The following is a 23,970-nucleotide window of genomic DNA, read 5'->3' as shown; positions in this document are numbered from 1 at the left end:
CATATTGGTGTTGATGCTTTTTATACACGTGCTCAGGTGCAGGATGAGGTTGTTGCGGTTCATTATGTGCCTTCAGATTTGCAGTTGGCGGATTTCTTTACAAAGGCACAAACTCGAGCGCAGCATGACTTTTTACTCTCCAAACTCAGTGTTGTGGATCCACCATGAGTTTGCGGGGGGGTGTTAGAGTATATATCTGTATATTGTAGTTTCCCCATATGTTAGGGGGCTTCCTGCATATTTGCATCTGTACATGTACTATATATTGTGCCCTTTGTCCCCCTGGTAATACATCAAGTATATTGCCTTAACAACGTGGATAGAGAACTCTGCATATAGAAAATCCTAAAAGAAATTTAAAAACCAATTGTCTTTGCGTCTGCGCTTATATATGCAAAGGATACCAACCTCAGGAGTGTGTGAAAATAACATGTTCATATATGTAAATCAGATTAAAAAAGAAAGAAACACCGAAAGAAAAAGTACAAGCCAGAAAAGGATATATTATGATCACACATTAAACTGAAAAGACATCTTGTTTGATTTCACATGTCACAATCATACTAGATCCTGCAGTTTAACAATTTGGCAATTACGTATCTGAAAATTATGGTTGACGGTATTCAGAAAGTACCCATGATTAACTGTGGGCCCGACCCTTCATTAAATTCGTCTTCGTTTAGACATATGTGTTGATCATCGTCTCGCTGTCTCATGAATTCTCTAGCTTATACGTGAGCAAGCAGTGATGAGATGGGAACATGAGTCACGAGACAAGGATCTCAATTCTCAACTCCTTTCACATCTCAATTCTTCTCCTCCATCCCCTATATAGACAGATGACCCCAAAAGTTCTAGACAGATCTACCTAGCTACCTACGCAGAGCAAACATTTTGAGGGGTGAGAGGGTCCAAAGGTTTAAGGGTAGGCGGCAATGGCACCGCGGCGGCCGAGAGGTACGGGGCGGAAGAAGATCGAGATCCGGCCCATCGAGAGGGAGGAGGCGCGGCAGGTATGCTTCTCCAAGCGCCGCACGGGGCTGTTCAAAAAGGTGAGCGAGCTGTCCACCCTATGCGGCGCCGAGGTGGCCGCTGTCGTCTTCTCCCCAGGAGGCAAGGTCTTCTCCATAGGCCACCCTTCCGTCGACTCCGTCCTCGACCGCTTCCGCACCTCCTACTCTTCGGAGGCTCAGACTGTGGCGGCGGTGGACGGCGGCGCCGGTGACCGGAACCCGGCGCAGGCGGAGCTGAACCAGAAGCTTGGCGAGCTGCAAGCGCAGCTGGCCGCGATCAAGGCGCGAAACAAGGCCATCGATGAGTTCTTGGATAAGGCGCGCATCGAGGGGTGCCAGGCGGCGGCGTGGCTGGAGCAGGCCAACGACGTGAGCCAGATGAAGGAGGAGGACCGGGCTGCCTTCGCGGCCGCGCTGGAGAAGCTGCGTGTGGACGTGGCGGTGCGCTGCGACCAGGTGCTCCGGGATGTGCTGCCTGTTGGCCCTCTTGTGGGTGGCGGCGGCGAGTTTGAGCTCGGTGGCACTAGCGCGAGCGGCGGGATGGAGATGATGCAGCATCAGCTGATGATGGAGTTGGTGCAGCAGCAGGGGAAGCAACAGCAACAGATGATGATGGAGATGCCGCCGCCTCCACAAACGGGGTTCGTCGACGCTGGAATGGAGCAGCAGCATCAGATGGTGATGGGGATGTTGCCACCGCCGCAGTGCTGGGGTTTGACACCGGAATGGAGACGGTGAATCAGGGGTTTGGGCCGCACGGCTTCCCGCAGAGAGGACACGATGAGATCGAACCCGACACCAGTCGTACCTAGTCCGGTTCTATTCATTCTTCTGATGGCGATGCATGCATTTGTTGGAAAGAGATCGAACGCTAGCTTCGATCTTGCACCTTCATAGATTGTCTGTTATATATGCATCGTGCAAGTAGGTGTTATGTATCATCTATCTGGGTGAAAGACATATTATTATGGTTTGTTACAGTATGTCTTTTTATACCGTTTCTCCTGTTTCAGTGCATCAACACATGGCACCTGTTGTAGCACTGCACCAAATTAATGAAAATTCCAACCTCCTTTTTACTTTCTCTGCGCAGAAAAGGTGCCCTTTCGTGGGAGACCATTCCTTTTGTTTTGAAACAAGTTTTGTGGGAGACCAGTCACAATAAACTCACACTCCATGTGAATTTTTTTCCAATGGGCATTTTATTTTGTTGTCTACGCAATGCTAAGAACTGTTGGATAGGCGCCCAGTACGTCCTGAAGCAGTGCTAAATACAGTATATTGTATGGAAACTGCTAAAACATTAAGCCAAAAAGTACATTATCATTAGCACATTTTTGCGAATGTTTCCCACGAATGCCCCTTTTATTCTGTGCAAAATCTTTCGAAGACTGGCTTATGATGCGAGAACTAGAATCAATACGACAACTCTCGTGTCAGCCATTGAATTTATCTTAGAAAAATATGGATTTTAGTTTATTTGAAAAAATGGTGAGAAGCAAGTATTGCCGGCATTAACCGATGCAGCATAACATATGAAGAAAATAAAAACATGAGTGCATGCGGCTAATACAAATAAACTTCAATATGCACACACAGTCACACAAACACATACACTAAGATTAGGGTAGATAAAGAAACTAAGGTAGATCAATCGAAGCTAACGTGTTAGATTCCTCTTAGAAAAATAATTGTATACTTCTTTCTTTGTTAAACAATTGACTTGGCTAAACTTCTTATCATACTGTTGTTTAGCCCATTTAAACCCCACACAATCATATAGAGCATCTCTTGCCCCTCGGCTCTTTGCATCAATATTTGACTTGGCTAACTTAATTTGCATAATTTTTTGTCCTCCAATAAACCAATTACAAGTATAATTTGGGGAGCTCCTTTTCGAATACTTTAGGAACATAAGTGTGCAATAGTTCAGAAGGGAGCGGTTTTCCCAGGCCAGTAATTTAGGAATACATAGACTTTTTTCCACAACATGGAAAATGATTTCAGCAATGACACATGCTAATCTAGCCAGACTGGAACAACTACAGATAAGTTGGCAATCAAGTATTGAAGTGTGCAAATGGTTGATGGTAATAGACAATATGTTGTGTGAAGAGATTAAATTTATGCTCACTGAAGTCCTAGTGTACATTGGGAGTGGATTGATCGATTCCTAATGAATTTATGTATGGTTTGGAGCTTCATACATACAACATACATTTCTTAAAATAAAGGCATAATTTGTTTGAAAGTTTAACTATGTAAAATTTGACTAACTTTCTGAAAAAATAGTAACATATACAATATAAAATCAATATCGTTAAATACATGATGAAATATATTTTAATACAATGTCTACCTAGTAGTAGAGTGTGGATTTTCTTTCTAAAAACTTGGTCGAACTTTATATTCTTTGACTCTTGAAACAAGTTGTAGGCCTTGTTGTGATACTGAATTCGCCTCCTCATCATCACCATCAGCACCATCAGAGCTGTCACCATCCATCTTGTTGTAATACCAAATGCGATTTTTTCCATGAACAGACTTAGGCTAGCTAGCTGGTCTACTTTTTTTTTCTATTTGCAAGCAGACATGGCTAGCTAGCTGGTATCTACACTTTTTTTTTTCTTTACAAAACGGACTCTAGATCTGTTTGGTAGTGGTTGTATGTTTTCTTTCTGAACTGATTGGTCGGCCTAAAAAGATGAATCTGAGCTAAAAAGAATTTACGTGCACATATATGCCTATATGCACTGTTAATAGCACATACTTTGAGTCAATTATTTATGTGATAGTAAGTTATAAGAAATAGATGAGTACCTTTTTTCCCCAGGAACGGACTTAGGCTACCCCTTTTTCTTTACGTAGTATTTTTTTTACTATACCTGTTGAGGTAGCATTATAGACCGTATTGTTACTCTTGCTACCATCAGGATAGATCTGTCCTCTTCCTCGGTTTCCCCCTACATATATGGGATATTTTAAGAAATAAGCATCTTTCTTCGTAGCGGGATCAGGGGAAAGAATAGGAAAGACAATTTCACTATATTTCTTACCGGGAACAGGGCCTATCACAAAAATATTTTTTTTATCGGGACGATAACTCTGAAAAGAGAGATTTCCTATCTTTTCTTTCAACTCAGGGGAAATACGGTCGGTAGCTGGTCTACTTTTTTTTTTTTCTATTTGCAATCGGACATGGCTAGATAGCTGGTCTCTGCACATTCTTCCAAAACGGACTCTGCTAGGTAATTGTTGTACGTTTTCTTTCTGAACCGATCGATCGGCCTAAAAAGATGGACCAGAACATGCCTATATACATACCGTTTTGCTTTTATTTATCTTTCCCGTACCTGCCAAACATGATACATCGTGTATGTCACAAAATATACGCTCGTGTATATGTTATGTAAAATCTTTAAATCTTAACCATTGAAACAACAGATCTAACAGCTAAAATAATACTAACAATATGAATTAATGTGGTAGCTTTATTAAACATCCGTATTTTATTTTTAGTATATAATAGATAGATGCGACTGAAAATGCTCTTAGAGCATCTCCATCGGCGGCGTGTGGTGACTAAGCTGTACGAGGGGCGCTAGGGCATTTTTTTGAGCTTAGGCGCCAGGGCATGTATGAGTTGGCTGATTGCAGGCCCGTTTATGGGGAATTCCTATATGCCGACCAGGTCGGCACCTCCACCGCGCCGCACACCCTCGCGCGCGGTGTGGGCTGGCCCAGTTAGGTGATTTTCCATGTTTTTTCTCGTTTTCTTTTCTGTTTTCTGTTCTGTTCTGTTTTCTTTTTCAGTTTTTATTCTCTCATTTTATTTTTCTGTTTAAAAATAATTTTCGAGAATTATCAAATTTGAACGAATTTTGAAATTTGAACAAATTTTGAAATTTGAACAAATTTTAAATTTTGAACGATTTTTAAATTTGGACAAATTTTGAAACTTGAACAAATTTTAAATCTTGAACGAATTTTAAAATTTGATCAAAATTTAAATTTTGAATGATTTTTAAATTTTGAACGAATTTTGATTTGAACTCCGCCTATGTTGTCTCAACATAGCCGGTCCCAAGCCCGGGTAAAGGAGGAGGGTTGTGATAGGCGAGGCGAGCCAACGTAAAAAAACTCAGCCACTCTTATGGAGATGAAACCCAAAGGAACCTTGTTGGGGCGTAACCCTCTTAGCGACGCGCCACATCGGAACCCAGGTGTGGTGTCAAATGGGCAAGGGCCGGGCCGTCACCCCCTTGGTGGCGCGCCGTATCTTGATCTGGATACGGTGATAAGTGAGCAAGGGTCGGGTCGCCGCATCCTTAGTGGCGCGCTGCACCGACGCCCCGGTGTAGTGAAAAATGAGCAAGGGTCTCTGCATTTGACTCGACGAGTGCGGAGGGTAAGGAAGTTAGCCGAGCCTAGGAGGATACGCTTAGGTAGCTGGAACGTAGGGTCCCTGACGGGTAAGTTACGGGAGTTAGTTGATACAGCGGTGAGGAGGCGTGTTGATGTCCTATGTGTCCAAGAGACCAAATGGAAGGGACAGAAGGCGAAGGAGGTGGAGGATACCGGTTTCAAGTTGTGGTACACGGGGACAACTTCAAACAAAAATGGAGTAGGCATCTTGGTCAATAAGAGCCTCAGGGATGGAGTTGTGGACGTCAAGAGGCGAGGGGACCGGATGATCCTTGTCAAGCTGGTTGTTGGGGACTTAGTCCTCAATGTTATTAGCGCGTATGCCCCACAATGAGAGCACCAAGAGGGATTTCTGGGAAGACCTGGAGGACTTGGTTAGGAGGGTACCTATTGGTGAGAAGCTCTTCATAGGAGGAGACCTCAATGGCCATGTGGGTACATCTAACACAGGTTTTGAAAGGGTGCATGGGGGCTTTGGCTATGGCATCAGGAACCAAGAAGGAGAAGACGTCCTGAGCTTTGCTCTAGCCTATGACATGGTCGTAGCTAACACCCCCTTTAGGAAAAGAGAATCCCATCTAGTGACGTTCAGTAGTTGTCTACACTCTAGCCAGATTGATTTTGTCCTCTCTAGAAGAGAAGATAGACGCGCCTGCATTGATTGTAAGGTGATACCTGGAGAGAGTGTTGTCCCTCAACATAAGCTGGTGGTTGCTGACTTTCGCTTTAGGATCCGTGTCCAGCGGGGTAAGTGCGCCAAAGTCGCTAGAACAAAGTGGTGGAAGCTCAAGGGTGAGGCATCCCAGACTTTCAGGGAGAGGGTTATTAAGGAGGGCCCTTGGGAGGAAGGAGGCGATGCAAACATGATGTGGACGAGTATGGCGACCTGCTTGCGGAAGGTCGCTGTAGAGGAGTTTGGGGTGACTAAGGGAAGTAGAAGGGAAGCTAAGGATACCTGGTGGTGGAACGATGAGGTCCAGAAGGTTATTAGGGAGAAAAAGGACTGTTTCAGATGCCTATATCTGGACAGGAGTGCAGCTAACATGGAGAAGTACAAGGTGGCGAAGAAGGCTGCAAAGCGGGCGGTGAGTGAAGCAAGGGGTCGGGCGTATGAGGACCTCTACCAACGTCTAAACATGAAGGAAGGCGAAAGGGACATCTATAAGATGGCCAAGTTTAGGGAGAGGAAAACGAGGGATGTCAACGAAGTCAAATGCATCAAGGACGGAGAGGATCAGCTTCTTGTGAAGGAAGAGGCGATCAAGCGTAGATGGCGGGAGTACTTTGACAACCTTTACAATGGAGAGGTTGAGAGCTCTACCATTGAGCTAGACGACTCCTTTAATGATACCAACACGTGCTTTGTGCGACGTATCCAGGAGTCTGAGGTTAAGGAGGCGTTAAGGAGGATGAAAGGAGGCAAGGCGATGGGTCCTGATGGTATCCCCATCGAGGCGTGGAGAGGCCTTGGAGACGTAGCGATAGTATGGCTAACTAAGCTTTTCAACCTCATTTTTCGGTCAAACAAGATGCCCGAAGAATGGGGGCGGAGTATTTTAGTACCAATCTTCAAGAACAAGGGGGATGTTCAAAGTTGTACTAATTACCGTGGAATCAAGCTGATGAGCCATACTATGAAGCTATGGGAGAGAGTCATTGAGCACCGCTTAAGAAGGTTAACAAGCGTGACCAAAAACCAATTTGGTTTCATCCCTGGGAGGTCTACCATGGAAGCCATCTTCTTGGTACGACAGCTGATGGAGAGATACAGGGAGCAAAAGAAGGACCTTCATATGGTGTTCATTGATTTGGAGAAGGCCTATGATAAGATACCTCGGAATGTCATGTGGTGGGCCTTGGAGAAACACAAAGTCCCAATAAAGTACATTACCCTCATCAAGGATATGTATGATAATGTTGTGACAAGTGTTCGAACAAGCGATGGCGACACTGATGACTTTCCAATTAGAATAGGGCTACACCAAGGGTCAACTTTGAGCCCTTATCTTTTTGATTTGGTGATGGATGAGGTCACAAGGGATATACAAGGAGATATCCCATGGTGTATGCTCTTTGCGGATGATGTGGTGCTAGTCGATAATAGCCGAACGGGGGTTAATAGAAAGTTAGAGTTGTGGAGGCGAACTCTCGAATCGAAAGGTTTTAGGCTTGATGACCCACAAGTATAGGGGGTGTATCGTAGTATCTTCGATAAGTAAGAATGTTGATCCCAACGAGGAGCAGAAGGTGTTGACAAGCAGTTTCGATGAAGGATTCACTGTAAATGCTCACAGACAAGTATTCAGGGGGTTTTGATGTAATAGGTGAATAAAGTACGAGTAAGTAAAGTGCGGGAGTAACAATTGCAGCGAGTGGCCCAATCCTTTTTAGCACAAAGGACAAGCCGGTTTGTTTACTTATAATGACCAAACGTTCTCGAGGACACACGGGATTTTAGTCTAGTGCTTTCGCTACATACGGCTAATTAATCTTCATTGTTTTGATAAGTGTTGTGTGGGTGAACCTGTGCTAATGTACCGCCCTTCCTAGGACTAATACATACTTGTGATTATACCCCTTGCAAGCATCCGCAACTACAAGAAAGTAATTAAGATAAATCTAACCACAGCCTTAAACTCTGAGATCCTGCTATCCCTCCTGCATCGATATACCAACGGGGCTCGTGTTTCTGTCACTCCGGCAACCCCGCAATTGGCAAACGAGTACAAGATGCATTCCCCTAGGCCCATAAAGGTGAAGTGTCGTGTAGTCGACGTTCACACGACACCACTAGAAGAATAACACCACAACTTAAATATCATAACATTGAATATTACTCAACCATACTTCACTACTAACATTTAGACTTCACCCATGTCCTCAAGAACTAAACGAACTACTCACGAGACATCATATGGAACATGATCAGAGGTGATATGATGATAAATAACAATCTGAACATAAACCTTGGTCCAACGGTTTCACTCAATAGCATCAATAACAAGTAGAAATCAATACCGGGAGAGTTTCCCCTATCAAGCAATCAAGATCAAACCCAAATTGCTACAGCGGTGACGATGTGCAGCGGTGGAGACGGCGGTGATGATGATGAAGATGATGATGATGGTGATGGAGATGATGTCCAACTTGATGGCGGTGACGATGGCGTCGATTTCCCCCTCCGGGAGGGAATTTCCCCGGTGGATCTCAGCCCGCCGGAGAGCTCTTTTCTCTCTGGTGTTCTCCGCCCCGCAGAGGCGGCTGTAACTCTTCGTGAGGTACCCTCTGGAGCTTAGGTCTTCGGGACGAACGCATACGCGAAGAAAAGGAGGCGAGAAGGGCTGTGGGCCCCCCTCCTCACAGGGCGGCGCGGCCAGCCCTTGGGCCGCGCCGGCCTATGGGGTGGGCCCACCTCGGGTCCCCTCAGCTCCCCCTTCTGGCTCTCTTCGTCATCTGGAAAAATAGGATTTTTGGTATAATTTTCGTCAACTGTTGATCTTCCGAAATATTGCATTCTGACGGTGCTTTTTCCAGCAGAATCCTGGCTCCGGTGCTTGATCCTCCAATAATCATGAAACATGCAAAATAGATGAAATAACATAAGTATTATGTCCAAATATGAAATATATCAATGAATAACAGCAAATTATGATATAAAATAGTGATACAAATTGGACGTATCAACTCCCCCCAAGCTTAGACTTCGCTTGTCCCCAAGCGAAACTGAACTCGGTAAACAGGACCACATGTTTATGGAGTGAAGAGTCGATAAATAAAATACGGATAAGAAGCATCATATTCATTCACACAAGACATTCTAGTAAACAACTTCCTCATATAACTCAACTTGAAACAAGTATAAAGTAATCACAAATAAAGGTGCATAAGAAATCATAGTTGGTGATGGCAAACTTCGTTCTTGGTCAGAGAACAATTAACAGGTTATTCTTATCTATCGAGCAGCGCTCTCATGTTAAAGTTTATATTGCACAACTTGCATACTCAATCATAATAGTCTCCTCATGATCATTGATAACTTACAAAGCCATATTCATTCAGATAAAACTTGTACTGAACAAGGAAGAATAAAAGACATGATGAAGCAAATCACAATATAATGGTTTGATCACAACTACTCAAATGCTTGCTTGAGATGGAGGGAAATAGGTTTACTGACTCAACATAAAGTAAAAGACAGGCCCTTCGCAGAGGGAAGCAGGGATTAAATCATGTGCTAGAGCTTTTTCAGTTTTGAAATCATATAAAGAGAATAAAAGTAATATTTGAGAGGTGTTTGTTGTTGTCAACGACTGGTAGCGGGTACTCTAACCCCCTTGCCAGACAAACCTTCAAAGAGCGGCTCCCATTTTATTTTTATTTTGTGTGGCACTCCTTCCAACCTTTCTTTCACAAACCATGGCTAACCGAATCCTCGGGTGCCTGCCAACAATCTCATACCATGAAGGAGTGCCTTTTTATTTTAGTTTTATTATGATGACACTCCCTCCAACCTTTGCTTAGACAAGCCATGGCTAACCGAATCCTTCGGGTGTCGTCCATCAATCACATACCATGGAGGAGTGTCTATTTAGATTAATTAATTTGGGACTGGGAATCCCATTGCCAGCTCTTTTTGCAAAATTATTGGATAAGCGGATGAAGCCACTAGTCCATTGGTGAAAGTTGCCCAACAAGATTGAAAGATAAAACACCACATACTTCCTCATGAGCTATAAAACATCGACACAAATAAGAGATAGTAAATTTTGAATTATTTAAAGGTAGCACACGAAGTATTTACTTGGAATGGCAGGAAATACCATGTAGTAGGTAGTTATGGTGGACACAAATGGCATAGGTTTGGGTTTAGGTTTGGATGCACGAGAAGTATTCCCTCTCAGTACAGGTCTTTGGCTAGCAAGGTTAATTAGCAAGCATAAGAGTCGAAGGAAACAAACAAATATACATGTGATAGAAATAATCATGCATCTTCCTTGTAAGCACAAACAGTTTTAACTTCAGAATAATAAGCTATGAGCTAATCAAGAAAGAAAGACAATGAAACAACTACATGTATTTCTCTTTTCTACTTAAACCTCAAAGTGTTGTTGCTATTAACCAATGCTAAGTTTACCAAAACCAAATAGATTTATTCAATGCTCCCAAAGTGATACCAATACTAAAATCAAGATCGATCATATAATAGAGATTGCAAACTAAAATAAGGTGTGCAATATGTAAATGATAAGACTTCTCATTAATATTCCCTAACGATAACTCACACCAAGGGATACATACACAACTAGCTAAAGGAGAGATACTTCCAAACTGCAACCCATCTTATATGATAACTTCCCTACTCATGATATGACACTACTTGACAATAAAAAGTAAAAGATAGTGATGATGTGATACCGCGGCACTCCCCCAAGCTTGGAACAAACTACCGATGATGAATTACTCCTTCGGCGATGGTGGTGATGAATTCCTGACAAGCTTCTCAACAAGCTCCTGAAGCTCATCAATCTTGTACGTGAGGTTGCGAATCATCTCCGAATTGTGCTCGACGCGGTTAAGAAGTATGTCCGACGGCGAGTCCCAACTCTTGGAGTTACTTCCCCACTCTTCACCCTCAGGCTTCATCCTTCCTGCAGTGTTAGAACGATCTATATCCCAATTGCTAGGCAATGCTGCCCTGGGAACCCTTTCAATTTGACTATTGAAAATTAGATTGCGGAAGGGATGGTGAGTGCCTGAAGAAGATGTCTTCTGAGCTAGGTAATGACGTGGGACTCCTCCCCTGGTGCGAATTCTTGCGCTCTTGTTTGCACTAAAAGGGTTGTCCACCACCTTGATGCTTGCAATGGCAGCACGCGGGTGTGCGCGCGAGTCTTCCTCCACCTCTTCTTCATCCTCTTCCTTGACGTTCTTGTCCTCCTCTTTCCACTCGGGATCTTGAATATCTTCATCCGAAAGCTCCTTGCCCTTGTTCTTGGAGACCATGGTGCTTCTAAACTGAAAACAGATCCTGGCAGAAATAGCTCGAAACAAAACACGTCGAGAAAACGATATACGGACCTCCAGGGGTCCGGGGGATTATATAGCAAAAATTTTCACGACAAAAGGAAAGTACCAGGTCGAACCAGAGTCGGAAAGGGGCGACGAGGCGGCCAGCTCATAGGGCGGCGCGGGCCAAGGCCAGGCCGCGCCGGCCTATGGTGGCACGCCCTCGTGCGTCTCCTCCACTCCGTTTCGATCTCGTAATTTTTCATATTTTCGAAAAACAGCAAAAATATTGTTCGGAAAGTAAATTGCGAACTTTTCATTACCAGTATTGTTACCTATTCAAAGTCGAGTTCTGGCGGACTGTCAATTTGTCCTTTGATGAAGGCTTCCGGTGTTTCCACTCGAATAATATCAACATCTACATTATAAGAATCACCTGAGATATAATGCTTGAGTCTTTGTCCATTCACCACTTGTGTGGCATCACCTTGGAGAGAGCTAATTTTAATTGCTCCTGAATGATACACCTCCTCAACAACATATGGTCCTTCCCATTTCGAGAGTAATTTCCCTGCAAAGAATCTGAGACGAGACCGATACAATAGGACTTTATCCCCAATATTAAATTCTCTTTTGATAATCCTTCTATCATGCCATTTTTTAACTTTCTCTTTAAAGAGTTTAGCATTTTCATAAGCTTCACTTCTCCATTCATCTAGAGAACTCAATTGCAACAACCTCTTATTACCGGCAAGTTTAGGATCTTTATTTAATTCTCTAACTGCCCAATAAGCTTTGTGCTCTAGTTCTAAAGGTAAATGACAAGCTTTCCCATAAACCATTTTATAAGGTGACATTTCCATGGGGTTTTTATAAGCAGTTCTATAAGCCCATAGTGCATCCTTCAATTTACTAGCCCAATTCTTTCTAGTTTTATTAACAGTCTTTTGCAAGACAGATTTAATTTCTCTATTTGATAATTCTACTTGCCCACTAGTTTGAGGATGATAAGCGGAAGCAATTCTATGATTAATACCATATTTAGCAAGAGTTTTTCTAAAACCACCATGAATAAAATGAGAACCTCCATCAGTCATAATATATCTAGGAACTCCAAATCTAGGAAAAATAATATCTAAAAGCATTCTTAAAGAGGTCTCACCATCAGCACTTTTTGTAGGTATGGCTTCCACCTATTTAGTAACATAATCAACAGCAACAAGTATATGAGTGTTACCTTCTGAAGAGGGAAAATGTCCCATGAAGTCAAATCCCCAACAATCGAACGGTTCAATAACAAGAGTATAATTCATACGCATTTCATTGCGTCTAGAGATATTACCAACCCTTTGACATTCATCACAGGATAAGATAAACTTCCTTGCATCTTTGAAGAGAGTTGGCCAATAAAAACCTGATTGTAGAACCTTTTGCGCGGTTCTATCTTCGGTGTGATATCCTCCATAAGCACTACCATGACATTTACTCAATATCTCTTGTTGTTCATATTCGGGAACACATCTTCGCAGAATACCATCCACTCCTTCTTTATATAAGTGTGGGTCATCCCAGAAATAATGCCTCAAGTCATAAAAGAATTTCCTTCTTTGCTGAGCTGAAAAGGTTGGAGGCAAGTACTTGGAAACAATAAAGTTAGCATAATCAGCATACCAAGGACTGTCTCGCGAGCTCACCTTTATTACAGCCAATTGTTCATTTGGAAAACTATCATTAACAGGAACAGGATCATAAGCAATATTTTCCAATCTAGACAAATTATCAGCAACAGGATTATCAGCACCTTTCCTATCTACAATATGTAAATCAAATTCTTGCAACAGAAGTACCCATCTAATAAGCCTTGGCTTAGCATCTTTCTTTTGCATAAGGTATCTGATTGCAGCATGATCAGTATGTATAGTAACTTTTGAAGCAACAATATAAGGTCTAAACTTATCACAAGCAAAGACTACAGCTAACAATTCTTTTTTAGTAGTAGCATAATTTCTTTGAGCAGCATCAAGAGTTTTACTAGCATAATGAATAACATTCAATTTTTTATCTACTCGCTGTCCAAGAACAGCGCCTACAGCAAAATCACTAGCATCACACATTATTTCAAATGGTAAATTCCAATCAGGAGGTTCAACTATAGGAGCAGTTGTTAAGGCTTTCTTTAGAGTTTCAAAATCTTCCTTACAATCATCATCAAAAACAAAAGGTACATCTTTTTGAAGAAGATTAGTAAGAGGTTTTGAAATCTTGGAAAAGTCTTTAATAAACCTCCTATAAAACACAGCATGACCAAGAACACTACGAATACCTTTAACATCCCTAGGATAGGGCATCTTCTCAATTGCTTCAACTTTAGCTCTATCAACTTCAATACCTCTCTCGGAAATTTTATGTCCCAATACAATTCCTTCATTAACCATAAAGTGGCATTTCTCCCAATTAAGAACAAGGTTAGTTTCTTCACATCTCTGCAAAACTTTATCAAGGTTCCGCAAGCAATTATCAAAAGAATTCCCATAGACAGAAAAATCATCCATGAATACCTCTACAATACTCTCGCAAAAGCCATGAAAAATAGCAGACATGCATCTTTGAAAAGTGGCAGGAGCATTACATAAACCAAAAGGCATACGTCTATAAGCATAAGTTCCATAGGGACAAGTGAAAGTGGTTTTCTCTTGATCCTTAGTTTTAACAAAGAATTTGTGAAAACCCAGAATAACCATCAAGAAAGCAAAAATGAGTATTTTTAGATAACCTTTCTAACATTTGATCAATAAAAGGCAAAGGGTAATGATCTTTCTTAGTAACCTTATTAACTTTTCGATAATCAATGCACATTCTATACCCTACAACTACTCTTTGAGGTATGAGCTCATCATTATCGTTAGGCACAACAGTCATTCCTCCTTTCTTAGGAACACAATGCACAGGACTAACCCATATACTATCAGCAATAGGATATATAATACCAGCTTCAAGAAGTCTTAATACCTCATTTCTTACCACATCCTTCATCTTAGGAATTAGACGACGCTGAGGTTCAACAACAGGCTTCGCATCATCTTCCATATTAATGGCGTGTTGGCAAATAGAGGGAGAAATCCCCTTCAAGTCATCAAGAGTGTAGCCAATAGCTCCTCGGTGCTTCTTCAGTATTTCCAATAACCTTTCTTCTTCAAACTCTGAAAGCTTAGAACTAATAATAACAGGATATATTTTCTTATCATCAATATGAGCATATTTAAGATTATCAGGCAATGGTTTTAAATCAAAGACAGGATCTTCCTTTGGTGGCGGTGTTGTACCCAGATCTTCTACCGGTAAGTCATGCTTAAGAATAGGTTGGCGAAGAAAAATTTCATCAAGCTCATCTCTTTCTTCCCTAAAAACTTCACTCTCGCTATTCTCCAAATATTGCTGCAAGGGATTATTAGGAGCAAGAACAATAGATGCACACTGTTCAATTTTAAAATCATTATTAGGCAAATCAGCTTTATAAGGAGTTTTGGTAAATTTAGATAAGTTAAACTCATAAGATTCACCAGCAAATTTAGTCAAAATTTTCTCTTTCTTGCAATCTATAATAGCTCCACACGTATTTAGAAAAGGTCTACCAAAAATGATAGGACAATATTCACTAGCAGCAGAACCAAGTACCAAAAAGTCAGCAGGATATTTAATCTTACCACATAGAACTTCCACATCTCGAACAATACCAATTGGAGAAATAGTTTCTCTATTAGCCAGCTGAATAACCACATCAATATCTTCAAGTTCACAAGAACCAATTTCATGCATAATCTCCGTGTAAAGCTCATAAGGAATAGCACTAATACTTGCACCCATATCACATAAACCATAATAACAATGATCACCAATTCTAACAGATAGCATAGGAACACTAGCTTGTTTGGATTTATTAGGATGTGAAACAATATTGGAAGCATCTTCACAGAAAATAATATTACCATCCTCCACATTTTCAGTCACAAGATCTTTAACTATCGCAACAGCAGGTTCAACTTTTATTTGTTCTTCAGGTTCTATAGGTTTCTTTTCACTTTTATGAACCGCACTATTTATAACAGAGTACTCCTTCATTTTAGCAGGGAAAGGAGTTTTTTCAATATATGCTTCAGGAATAACATGATCAACAGTTTCAACTACAACGCATTTATTAATAGATGAATCAATTTTATCTTTATACGGTTCATGATACTTATCAAAATTCTTCTTAGGCAATTCATAATGAGAGGCAAAAGCTTTATAAAGATTTGCAGCAACTTGAGAATCAAGACCATAAGTAGCACTCATATTACGAAATTTATCAGTATCCATAAAAGCTTCAATGCATTTGTAATCATAATTTATACCTGATTCTCTATCTTTGTCGTTCTCCCATCCTTCAGTATTTTCCTGGATCCGATTAAGAAGGTCCCTTTTAAACTCTTCCTTCTTGCGCGTGAATGATCCAGAACAAGAAGTATCCAGCAAGGTCTTGTCTTCAAAAGAAAGTCTTGCATAGAAATTATCAATAATAACAGTACCAGGAAGCTCATGAATGGGGCATTTGAGCATTAAAGACTTCAATCTCCCCCAAGCTTGGGCAATACTCTCTCCATCATCAGGCCAAAAATTATATATGCGATTCCGATCCTTGTGAATTTCACTTGGAGGATAGAACTTAGAATAAAACCGGGGCACAATATCATTCCATTCAAGAGAATCCCCATTATCCAGTAATTTATACCAATGCGCCGCTTTACTGCATAGCGATATAGAGAATAGTTTCTTCCTCACTTCATCCATAGCAATACCTGCACACTTGAATAAACCGCATAATTCATGTAAGAACAGTAAATGATCTCCAGGGTGGACAGTTCCATCCCCTGTATAACGGTTATCCACTACGCGTTCAATAATTTTCATAGGTATTTTGTATGGTATCTCTTCCTTTCCTGGTGCCTCATCCACTGCCTTTGTAGTAGTAGCAGATTTTCCAAATAAACATTCAAAAGGAGATCTCTCCATAATGAATTATGGCAGCAGGCAGAAATAAAATCAGCATAAACAGTAGAAGTTTCCCTTACCAATTCCACTTACCAATAGCGCTTCACTCCCCGGCAACAGCGCCAGAAAATAGTCTTGATGACCCACAAGTATAGGGGGTGTATCGTAGTATCTTCGATAAGTAAGAATGTTGATCCCAACGAGGAGCAGAAGGTGTTGACAAGCAGTTTCGATGAAGGATTCACTGTAAATGCTCACAGACAAGTATTCAGGGGGTTTTGATGTAACAGGTGAATAAAGTACGAGTAAGTAAAGTGCGAGAGTAACAATTGCAGCGAGTGGCCCAATCCTTTTTAGCACAAAGGACAAGCCGGTTTGTTTACTTATAATGACTAAACGTTCTCGAGGACACACGGGATTTTAGTCTAGTGCTTTCGCTACATACGGCTAATTAATCTTCATTGTTTTGATAAGTGTTGTGTGGGTGAACCTGTGCTAATGTACCGCCCTTCCTAGGACTAATACATACTTGTGATTATACCCCTTGCAAGCATCCGCAACTACAAGAAAGTAATTAAGATAAATCTAACCATAGCCTTAAACTCTGAGATCCTGCTATCCCTCCTGCATCGATATACCAACGGGGGATCAGGTTTCTGTCACTCCGGCAACCCCGCAATTGGCAAACGAGTACAAGATGCATTCCCCTAGGCCCATAAAGGTGAAGTGTCGGGTAGTCGACGTTCACACGACACCACTAGAAGAATAACACCACAACTTAAATATCATAACATTGAATATTACTCAACCATACTTCACTACTAACATTTAGACTTCACCCATGTCCTCAAGAACTAAACGAACTACTCACGAGACATCATATGGAACATGATCAGAGGTGATATGATGATAAATAACAATCTGAACATAAACCTTGGTCCAACGGTTTCACTCAATAGCATCAATAACAAGTAGAAATCAATACCGGGAGAGTTTCCCCTATCAAACAATCAAGATCAAACCCAAATTGCTACAGCGGTGACGATGTGCAGCGGTGGAGACGGCAGTGATGATGATGAAGATGATGATGATGGTGATGGAGATGATGTCCAACTTGATGGCGGTGACGATGGCGTCGATTTCCCCCTCCGGGAGGGAATTTCCCCGGCGGATCTCAGCCCGCCGGAGAGCTCTTTTCTCTCTGGTGTTCTCCACCCCGCAGAGGCGGCTGTAACTCTTCGTGAGGTACCCTCTGGAGCTTAGGTCTTCGGGACGAACGCATACGCGAAGAAAAGGAGGCGAGAAGGGCTGTGGGCCCCCCTCCTCACAGGGCGGCGCGGCCAGCCCTTGGGCCGCGCCGGCCTATGGGGTGGGCCCACCTCGGGTCCCCTCCGCTCCCCCTTCTGGCTCTCTTCGTCATATGGAAAAATAGGATTTTTGGTATAATTTCCGTCAACTGTTGATCTTCCGAAATATTGCATTCTGAAGGTGCTTTTTCCAGCAGAATCCTGGCTCCGGTGCTTGATCCTCCAATAATCATGAAACATGCAAAATAGATGAAATAACATAAGTATTATGTCCAAATATGAAATATATCAATGAATAACAGCAAATTATGATATAAAATAGTGATGCAAATTGGACGTATCAAGGCTTAGTAGAACTAAAACTGAATACATGAGGTGCAGTTTCAGTTCTACTAGGCACGAGGAGGGAGAGGTTAGCCTTGATGGGCAGGTGGTACCGGAGAGAGACACTTTTCGATATTTGGGGTCCATGTTGCAGAAGGATGGTGATATCGATGAAGATGTGGGCCACTGAATCAAGGCTGGTTGGATGAAGTGGCGCCAAGCTTCTGGCGTACTCTGTGACAAGAGAGTGCCACAAAAGCTAAAAGGCAGGTTTTATAGGACAGCTATCCGACCTGCGATGTTGTAAGGCGCTGAGTGTTGGCCAACGAAGAGACGACATATCCAACAGTTAAGTGTAGCAGAGATGTGCATGTTGAGATGGATATGTGGCCACACAAGAAAGGATCGGGTACGGAACGACGATATACGGGAGAGAGTTGGGGTAGCACCGATTGAAGAGAAGCTGGTCCAACATCGTCTTAGATGGTTTGTACATATCAAACGGAGGCCTTCGGAAGCGCCAGTGCATAGCGGACGGATAAAGCGTGCTGAGAATGTTAAGAGGAGTCGTGGTAGACCAAACTTGACATGGGAGGAGTCCGTTAAGAGAGACCTGAAGGTTTGGAATATCGACAAAGATTTAGCCATGGATAGGGGTGCGTGGAAGTTAGCTATCCACGTTCCGGAACCATGACTTGGCTTCGAGATATTATGGGTTTCAACTCTAGCCTACCCCAACTTGTTTGGGACTGAAAGGCTTGGTTGTTGTTGTTGTTGAACGAATTTTGATTTGAACAAATTTATAATCTTGAACGAATTTTCAAATATTATTTGAAATTTATTCAACTTTAAAAATGTTCACATTTCTAGAAAATATTAGTTTTAGAAAAAATCTGTAAAAATAAATATTCAAAAAATAGAGATAAGAAACAAGAGAAAATAAAAAGGAAATAAAAAAAGAAAAACTACATTACCTGTTGGGTCGCGGCCGAGCTAGCAACTCGGGCGTGCGGGAGGGTGTGTGGCATCCCCGCCTCTGCCGACCAGGTTGGTGGTGAGGAGCTCCCCGTTTATGAGCGGGAATCCTATACACTGACCAGGTCGGTGCCTACCAGGCACCGCAAACCCTTGTCGGGTATTGGGCCTGGCCCATTTTCTCCTTTTTCCTTTTTCTGTTTTTTCTTTTTTTCTGTTTTCTTTTTTGTTTCCTTTTCTTTTTTGTTTATTTTTCTTTTTGTTCAAAATCTTTTAAACAAATGTTCAGATTTGGATATATTTAACTTAAAAAATCTTCAATTTTTAAAAATTGTTCAAATTTGAAAATTGTTCAAATTTAAAAATTGTTCAAATTTAAAAATCGTTCAAACATAAAAATCGTTCAAACATAAAAATCGTTCAAACTTAAAAATCATTCAAACATGATAATCATTCAAACTTAAAAATCGTTTAAACTTTAAAATTGTTCAAATTCAAAAATCGTTCAAAATAAAAAATCATTCAAATTTGAGAACTGTTCTAAATTTTTTAAATATATATTTAAGAACATTCGTATTTTAAAAATGTTCTTGTTTGTGAAAAAATATATTTTTTCCGAAAATACTCGGATTATGAAAAATAAAAAAGAAACAGCTGAAAAAGAAAAGGAAACGAAACAAGAAAAGAAAAGAAAAAAAACGAAAATTACTTTCTACTGGCCGCGACCCAGCTGTGGCTGCGAACCCCGCGCGGATCTGGTCGGCCAACAGGAGCCGGGCTTCCTATACACCGATCAGGTCGGTGCCAACCAGGCATCGCACACCCTGGTCGGGTATGGACCTGGCCCATTTTTCGCTTTTTTATTTTTCCGTTTCTACTTTTTCGTTTTTGTTTGTTTGTTTGTTTTTCTTTTTCTTTTCGGTTCTTTTTTTATTCAAATTCGGAAAAGTTCAAATTTGAAAAACTTTCAAACATCGAAAATATTTAATTGTGAAAATTGTTCAAATTATTTTTTGTTCGTATTCAATTTACGTTCGTATTAAAAAATGTTTAAATTAATTTTTTGTTCATATTAAAAGTTGTTCAAATTAAATTTTTGTTCATATTAAAAAAATGTTCAAATTAAATTTGTGTTCGTATTTAAAAATGTTCAAATTAAGTTTCTGTTCGTATCCAAAAATGTTCTAATTTTGAGATAAAAAATTAAAATTAAAATTTTTTAAAAAATGTTCTAAATTTGAAAATATTTAGAACAAAAGAACGAATTTTCGAAAAAAAAAAAATTTAACAAAATTGTAAAACTTCGCATTATAAATATTTTTAGATTTTAAAAAACGTAAAAAGAAAAAACAGAAAAAGAAAAGGAAAAGGAAAAACCGGAAAAATAAAGAAAAGTTGAACGGAAATATTGGGCCGGCCCGGCCCAAACCATCCGCCTGGGGGGTGTGCGGCGCCTGGTCCGTGCTGACCAGGTCGGCAGACAGCACCCCCCAACAGGAGCTCCCGTTTATGAGGCAGGTCAGCCAGGGCGACCGCCCTGACCCCCCAACGCACAGGAGCCCCGCGGCCCCCTCCCAATGTCGAACAGCCCAGCAAGACAAAAGGCCCAGGCAAATAAATAATCAACTAACACTAGCGACACACAATCCAATCAATTCATCTGATCACCGCTAACTTGGTGCTTACCCTCGACACAACTTTTTATTGCCCCGAATCAACGCCTCCACAGCCGCAGTATTATCGATTGAAGCTCGTTGTGGTATGGAGAACGAGCCTCCAATGGAGACCAAATCGCTCTCTATTTGCAAATTTCTACAGGTACACTTAGGCACAATCGTTTCCCACCGGAGATTCTCCTTGACGTTTTTTTTTCTTTCTGTCATCAACCACAGATTACAATCTCGCTTATCCACTCATTGACACAACAAATTCTCAAATTTTCTAGACCATCATTCGTAGAGGGAAATTAATGATTTGGAGTTCAAGGCTAGAGTTCAACATAGCCAATCGTTCGGATTAAAAAAAATCGGAGATTATCGACTATTCAACTGTTTCATGTAAGCGGTCCTATACATCTATTTGATTTCATTATCTCGTTCTTCTTTGTAGCACCAAATTTCTGAATATTATTTGTTTTTCTTTAGGAGCTTTTTAACATCCCATGCCGTCAAGTTTGCCATTTTATTCTTTTGGTCTGTGTAAAATTGGCGTTTCTTAGCTATACCAACGACACTACTACTTCCAGTTTATATGGTAAAATGCTATATACTACCTCCGATCATGTTTAATTGACACTGCGTGTAGCTAAATGAACATGTAGCTAGGCCGTATCGGCGTCAATTAAACATGACAGAAGGAAATAGAATGTATTTTCTATGAAATGAGAAAATAATAGACAAGTACAGAAGTTGATTGGATCCTAAAGAGGATGAGGTGAAAAAATTTCCATGACTATTTCAACTTTTAAGAATTGATATGTTTTTTTGTAAGTCATATAGTAGTCCCCCCGTCTTTTTAAACTTGTCTAAGATTTGTCTAATTTTAGATATGTACATAACAGATAGTGTTTAAATACATTTAAATTCTAATAGATCTAAAATAAATTTTGGAAGACGGAAGGCGTATAAAAAACGAGGGCCTCTTCCTATGTTTCACCCTAGGGCCCCGGAACGGTCAGGAACGGTGACATGGGTATACCCTTCGGGTACCCATTATTAGTATATCTGGTTTGGCTCGGCCCAATATGGAGAAGGCCCAAGAAGGCAACCCGAAGAAGTAGTCGACTAGGACTTTTGTAAAACCCTAGGTTGGTTGCATATATAAAGCCAGCCAGAGCACCCGATAGAGGGGAGGCCAACAGATAGACAACATAGCTCTGCCTATGGCAGCACCCTGTAAACATACATATGACCATATACTGGATTGCTAGCAGCACGTAGGGATCCTCCACCGAGGGGACCCGAAGCTGGGTACGTCGTGTGCCTAATCTCGCTCCCGGAATCTTCATCGTCGCTCTCTCCCGAAACCTAAGTCTACAATACGTAGGCATTGGCGAGGTGATCCCTCGTCAATTGGCGCCATCTGTGGGGATCGCGACTACTGGATTTCGTTATTCGGGCAGGATCCATCATCATCGTCATCAACTATGTTCAAATCACATCCGAGCACAAGGACCTACGGGTCGTCGTCGACGAAAGATCGGTCAGTCTCATCCGATACGATCAAGGCAAGATCAGGGACTCCCGTGCAGTTTCATGGGATTAGCGGCGCAGCGTGCGTCCAGCCAGTACTACATGCGATCCTTTTCAAGTTCGGACTGCTTCACATGGAACAATCAGGTGATCCCTATCTAAACTTGTATTCCTCGCTTTTGATCTCTTTGAAGTCCGGCTGTAGCTTTCTATTTTTACCAATGGCAAGGACTAAGAGCATATCTAGCAGGCCTCTTATATTTCGGCCCCGTATCTCGCCGCTTTTTCGCTCCGTATAAAAAAATGCTCGTAGATACACCGCTCCGTCTAGCAGACCCCGTATTTGACCCCGTATATTTGTAAATTTAAAACCCCGAGAAACTAGTTCATTCATAATTTGTCGATTATACATAGGAATCGACATACCTACATACAAAATGCGCGATCATCGATCACGACTTCTAGTCGGAGAAGTCGATGATGAACCCGTCGGCCTCCGCCTCCGCCTCCCGCGCCTCCGCCTCCTTCACGGCGGCGATGGCCGCCGCCCTATCTTCCTCCTCCGCCCTCTTCCTCTCGTCGGCGTCCTTGAGGGACTCTTCAATCGCCTTCAAGAAGGCGGGGTCCTGGTCCTCGTCTTCCTCCTCCTCCTCGCCGGCGAGCGGAGCACCTCCGCCGCTGGTGCTCCCGATGGTCGCCCTCCATGCCTCGGCCACCCGACGTTGGCGCTCCCACTCGGCGCGCCACGCCTCGAACTTGGGGCCGCTCATCGGTTTGAGCGGCGGGTCCTCGTGGTACCAGCGGCCGCCCCGCGTGAAGTCACGGAGCTTCGACGGGACGAACGTGCCACCGTCGTACTTGCAGGCCGCGCGGCGGCTCCCGGCGGCGGATCTTTTGCATTGAAGCCGCCAGACATCCTCCACGTTGTCCGGCGAGCGGGATCGCTTCGATCGGCTCGCTGGCGATGCGGTACTGCGGCGGCGGGAGTCCATGCCGAAGATGGGGTGGAATGCGGCGCGGGGGAGCGAGTAATTTCTCGCCGGAGCAGGATGGAGGAGGCGGCGGCGCACGGCGGAGCTAGGGTTGCGAGTGAGTGCGCCCAGTATAAGTAGGGGCAGCGGGTCCGATTTCCTGGGCCCCGTATTCCGCCGAAACGGGGCGGCCCGAATACGGGGTCTACTAGACGGCCCAAACCTCGCCTGCCCCGTATCTCGCCGGAATTTTACGGGGTGGACGGGTTATAAGGGGCCTGTTAGACATGCTCTAAGGATGGTCTAATCCATATAAACAATAAACATGCCCATATGCACTCACGTGGGCACGTGCATGTTTTTTCTTTTTGTTTGTTCTGTCTCAATTTGATTTAGGTTGAAAACTAATCTATAATATCTATAAAGTTGATCCCCACTATATGCTTGCAAGCTGCTTTCATAATCAGCCACGTCACCTTAAATAATTTTAGCCGTCTGATCAAGTTTAGGCGCACATGATTTTCTACAAGATCACGTCTAACAGTCCAGCCCAACATTCATTATCCTGCTGTGCGCAACTGAGAGCAAGTACAATAGAGTCCAGTCAGCTGACTATAAGACATTAAATAATATATTTTAGATGAGTTGGAGGAGAGAGAAGAGGAGAGAGAAGGGAGGTGGGCTACTATGCAATAGCCAGCTCTTGCACGTGCTCCTAGGCACCTTGTGA

General features: G+C 42.3%; 2 protein-coding genes across 2 annotated transcripts; both read left to right on the top strand.

The window, feature by feature from the left end:
- Positions 1 to 885: 885 nt before the first annotated feature.
- Positions 886 to 1,804, top strand: LOC127309247 (agamous-like MADS-box protein AGL62). Its single transcript, XM_051340163.2, has one exon. The coding sequence runs from the start codon at positions 936 to 938 to the stop codon at positions 1,749 to 1,751; it is 816 nt and encodes a 271-aa protein (XP_051196123.1). The 5' UTR covers positions 886 to 935; the 3' UTR covers positions 1,752 to 1,804.
- A 3,954-nt stretch (positions 1,805 to 5,758) lies between these two features.
- LOC139832661 (uncharacterized) lies at positions 5,759 to 22,342 on the top strand. The gene is made up of 2 exons (XM_071822473.1): positions 5,759 to 6,878; positions 22,200 to 22,342. The coding sequence occupies exons 1-2, from the start codon at positions 5,759 to 5,761 to the stop codon at positions 22,340 to 22,342; spliced, it is 1,263 nt and encodes a 420-aa protein (XP_071678574.1).
- The last annotated feature ends 1,628 nt before the right edge of the window (positions 22,343 to 23,970 follow it).

This window comes from Lolium perenne, chromosome 6 (assembly GCF_019359855.2).
Source record: "Lolium perenne isolate Kyuss_39 chromosome 6, Kyuss_2.0, whole genome shotgun sequence".
NCBI classification, from domain to species: domain Eukaryota; kingdom Viridiplantae; phylum Streptophyta; class Magnoliopsida; order Poales; family Poaceae; genus Lolium; species Lolium perenne.
This window is presented reverse-complemented; position numbering and strand designations above follow the sequence as displayed.

Bases quoted from the DNA above. Each gene is read 5' to 3' on its own strand.
- LOC139832661 (XM_071822473.1), top strand. From the start codon at position 5,759: ATGCCCCACAATGAGAGCACCAAGAGGGATTTCTGGGAAGACCTGGAG. The intron at 6,879-22,199 runs GTATCCCCATCG...TTATTCGGGCAG, and splicing joins CAAGGCGATGGGTCCTGATG to GATCCATCATCATCGTCATC.
- LOC127309247 (XM_051340163.2), top strand. From the start codon at position 936: ATGGCACCGCGGCGGCCGAGAGGTACGGGGCGGAAGAAGATCGAGATC.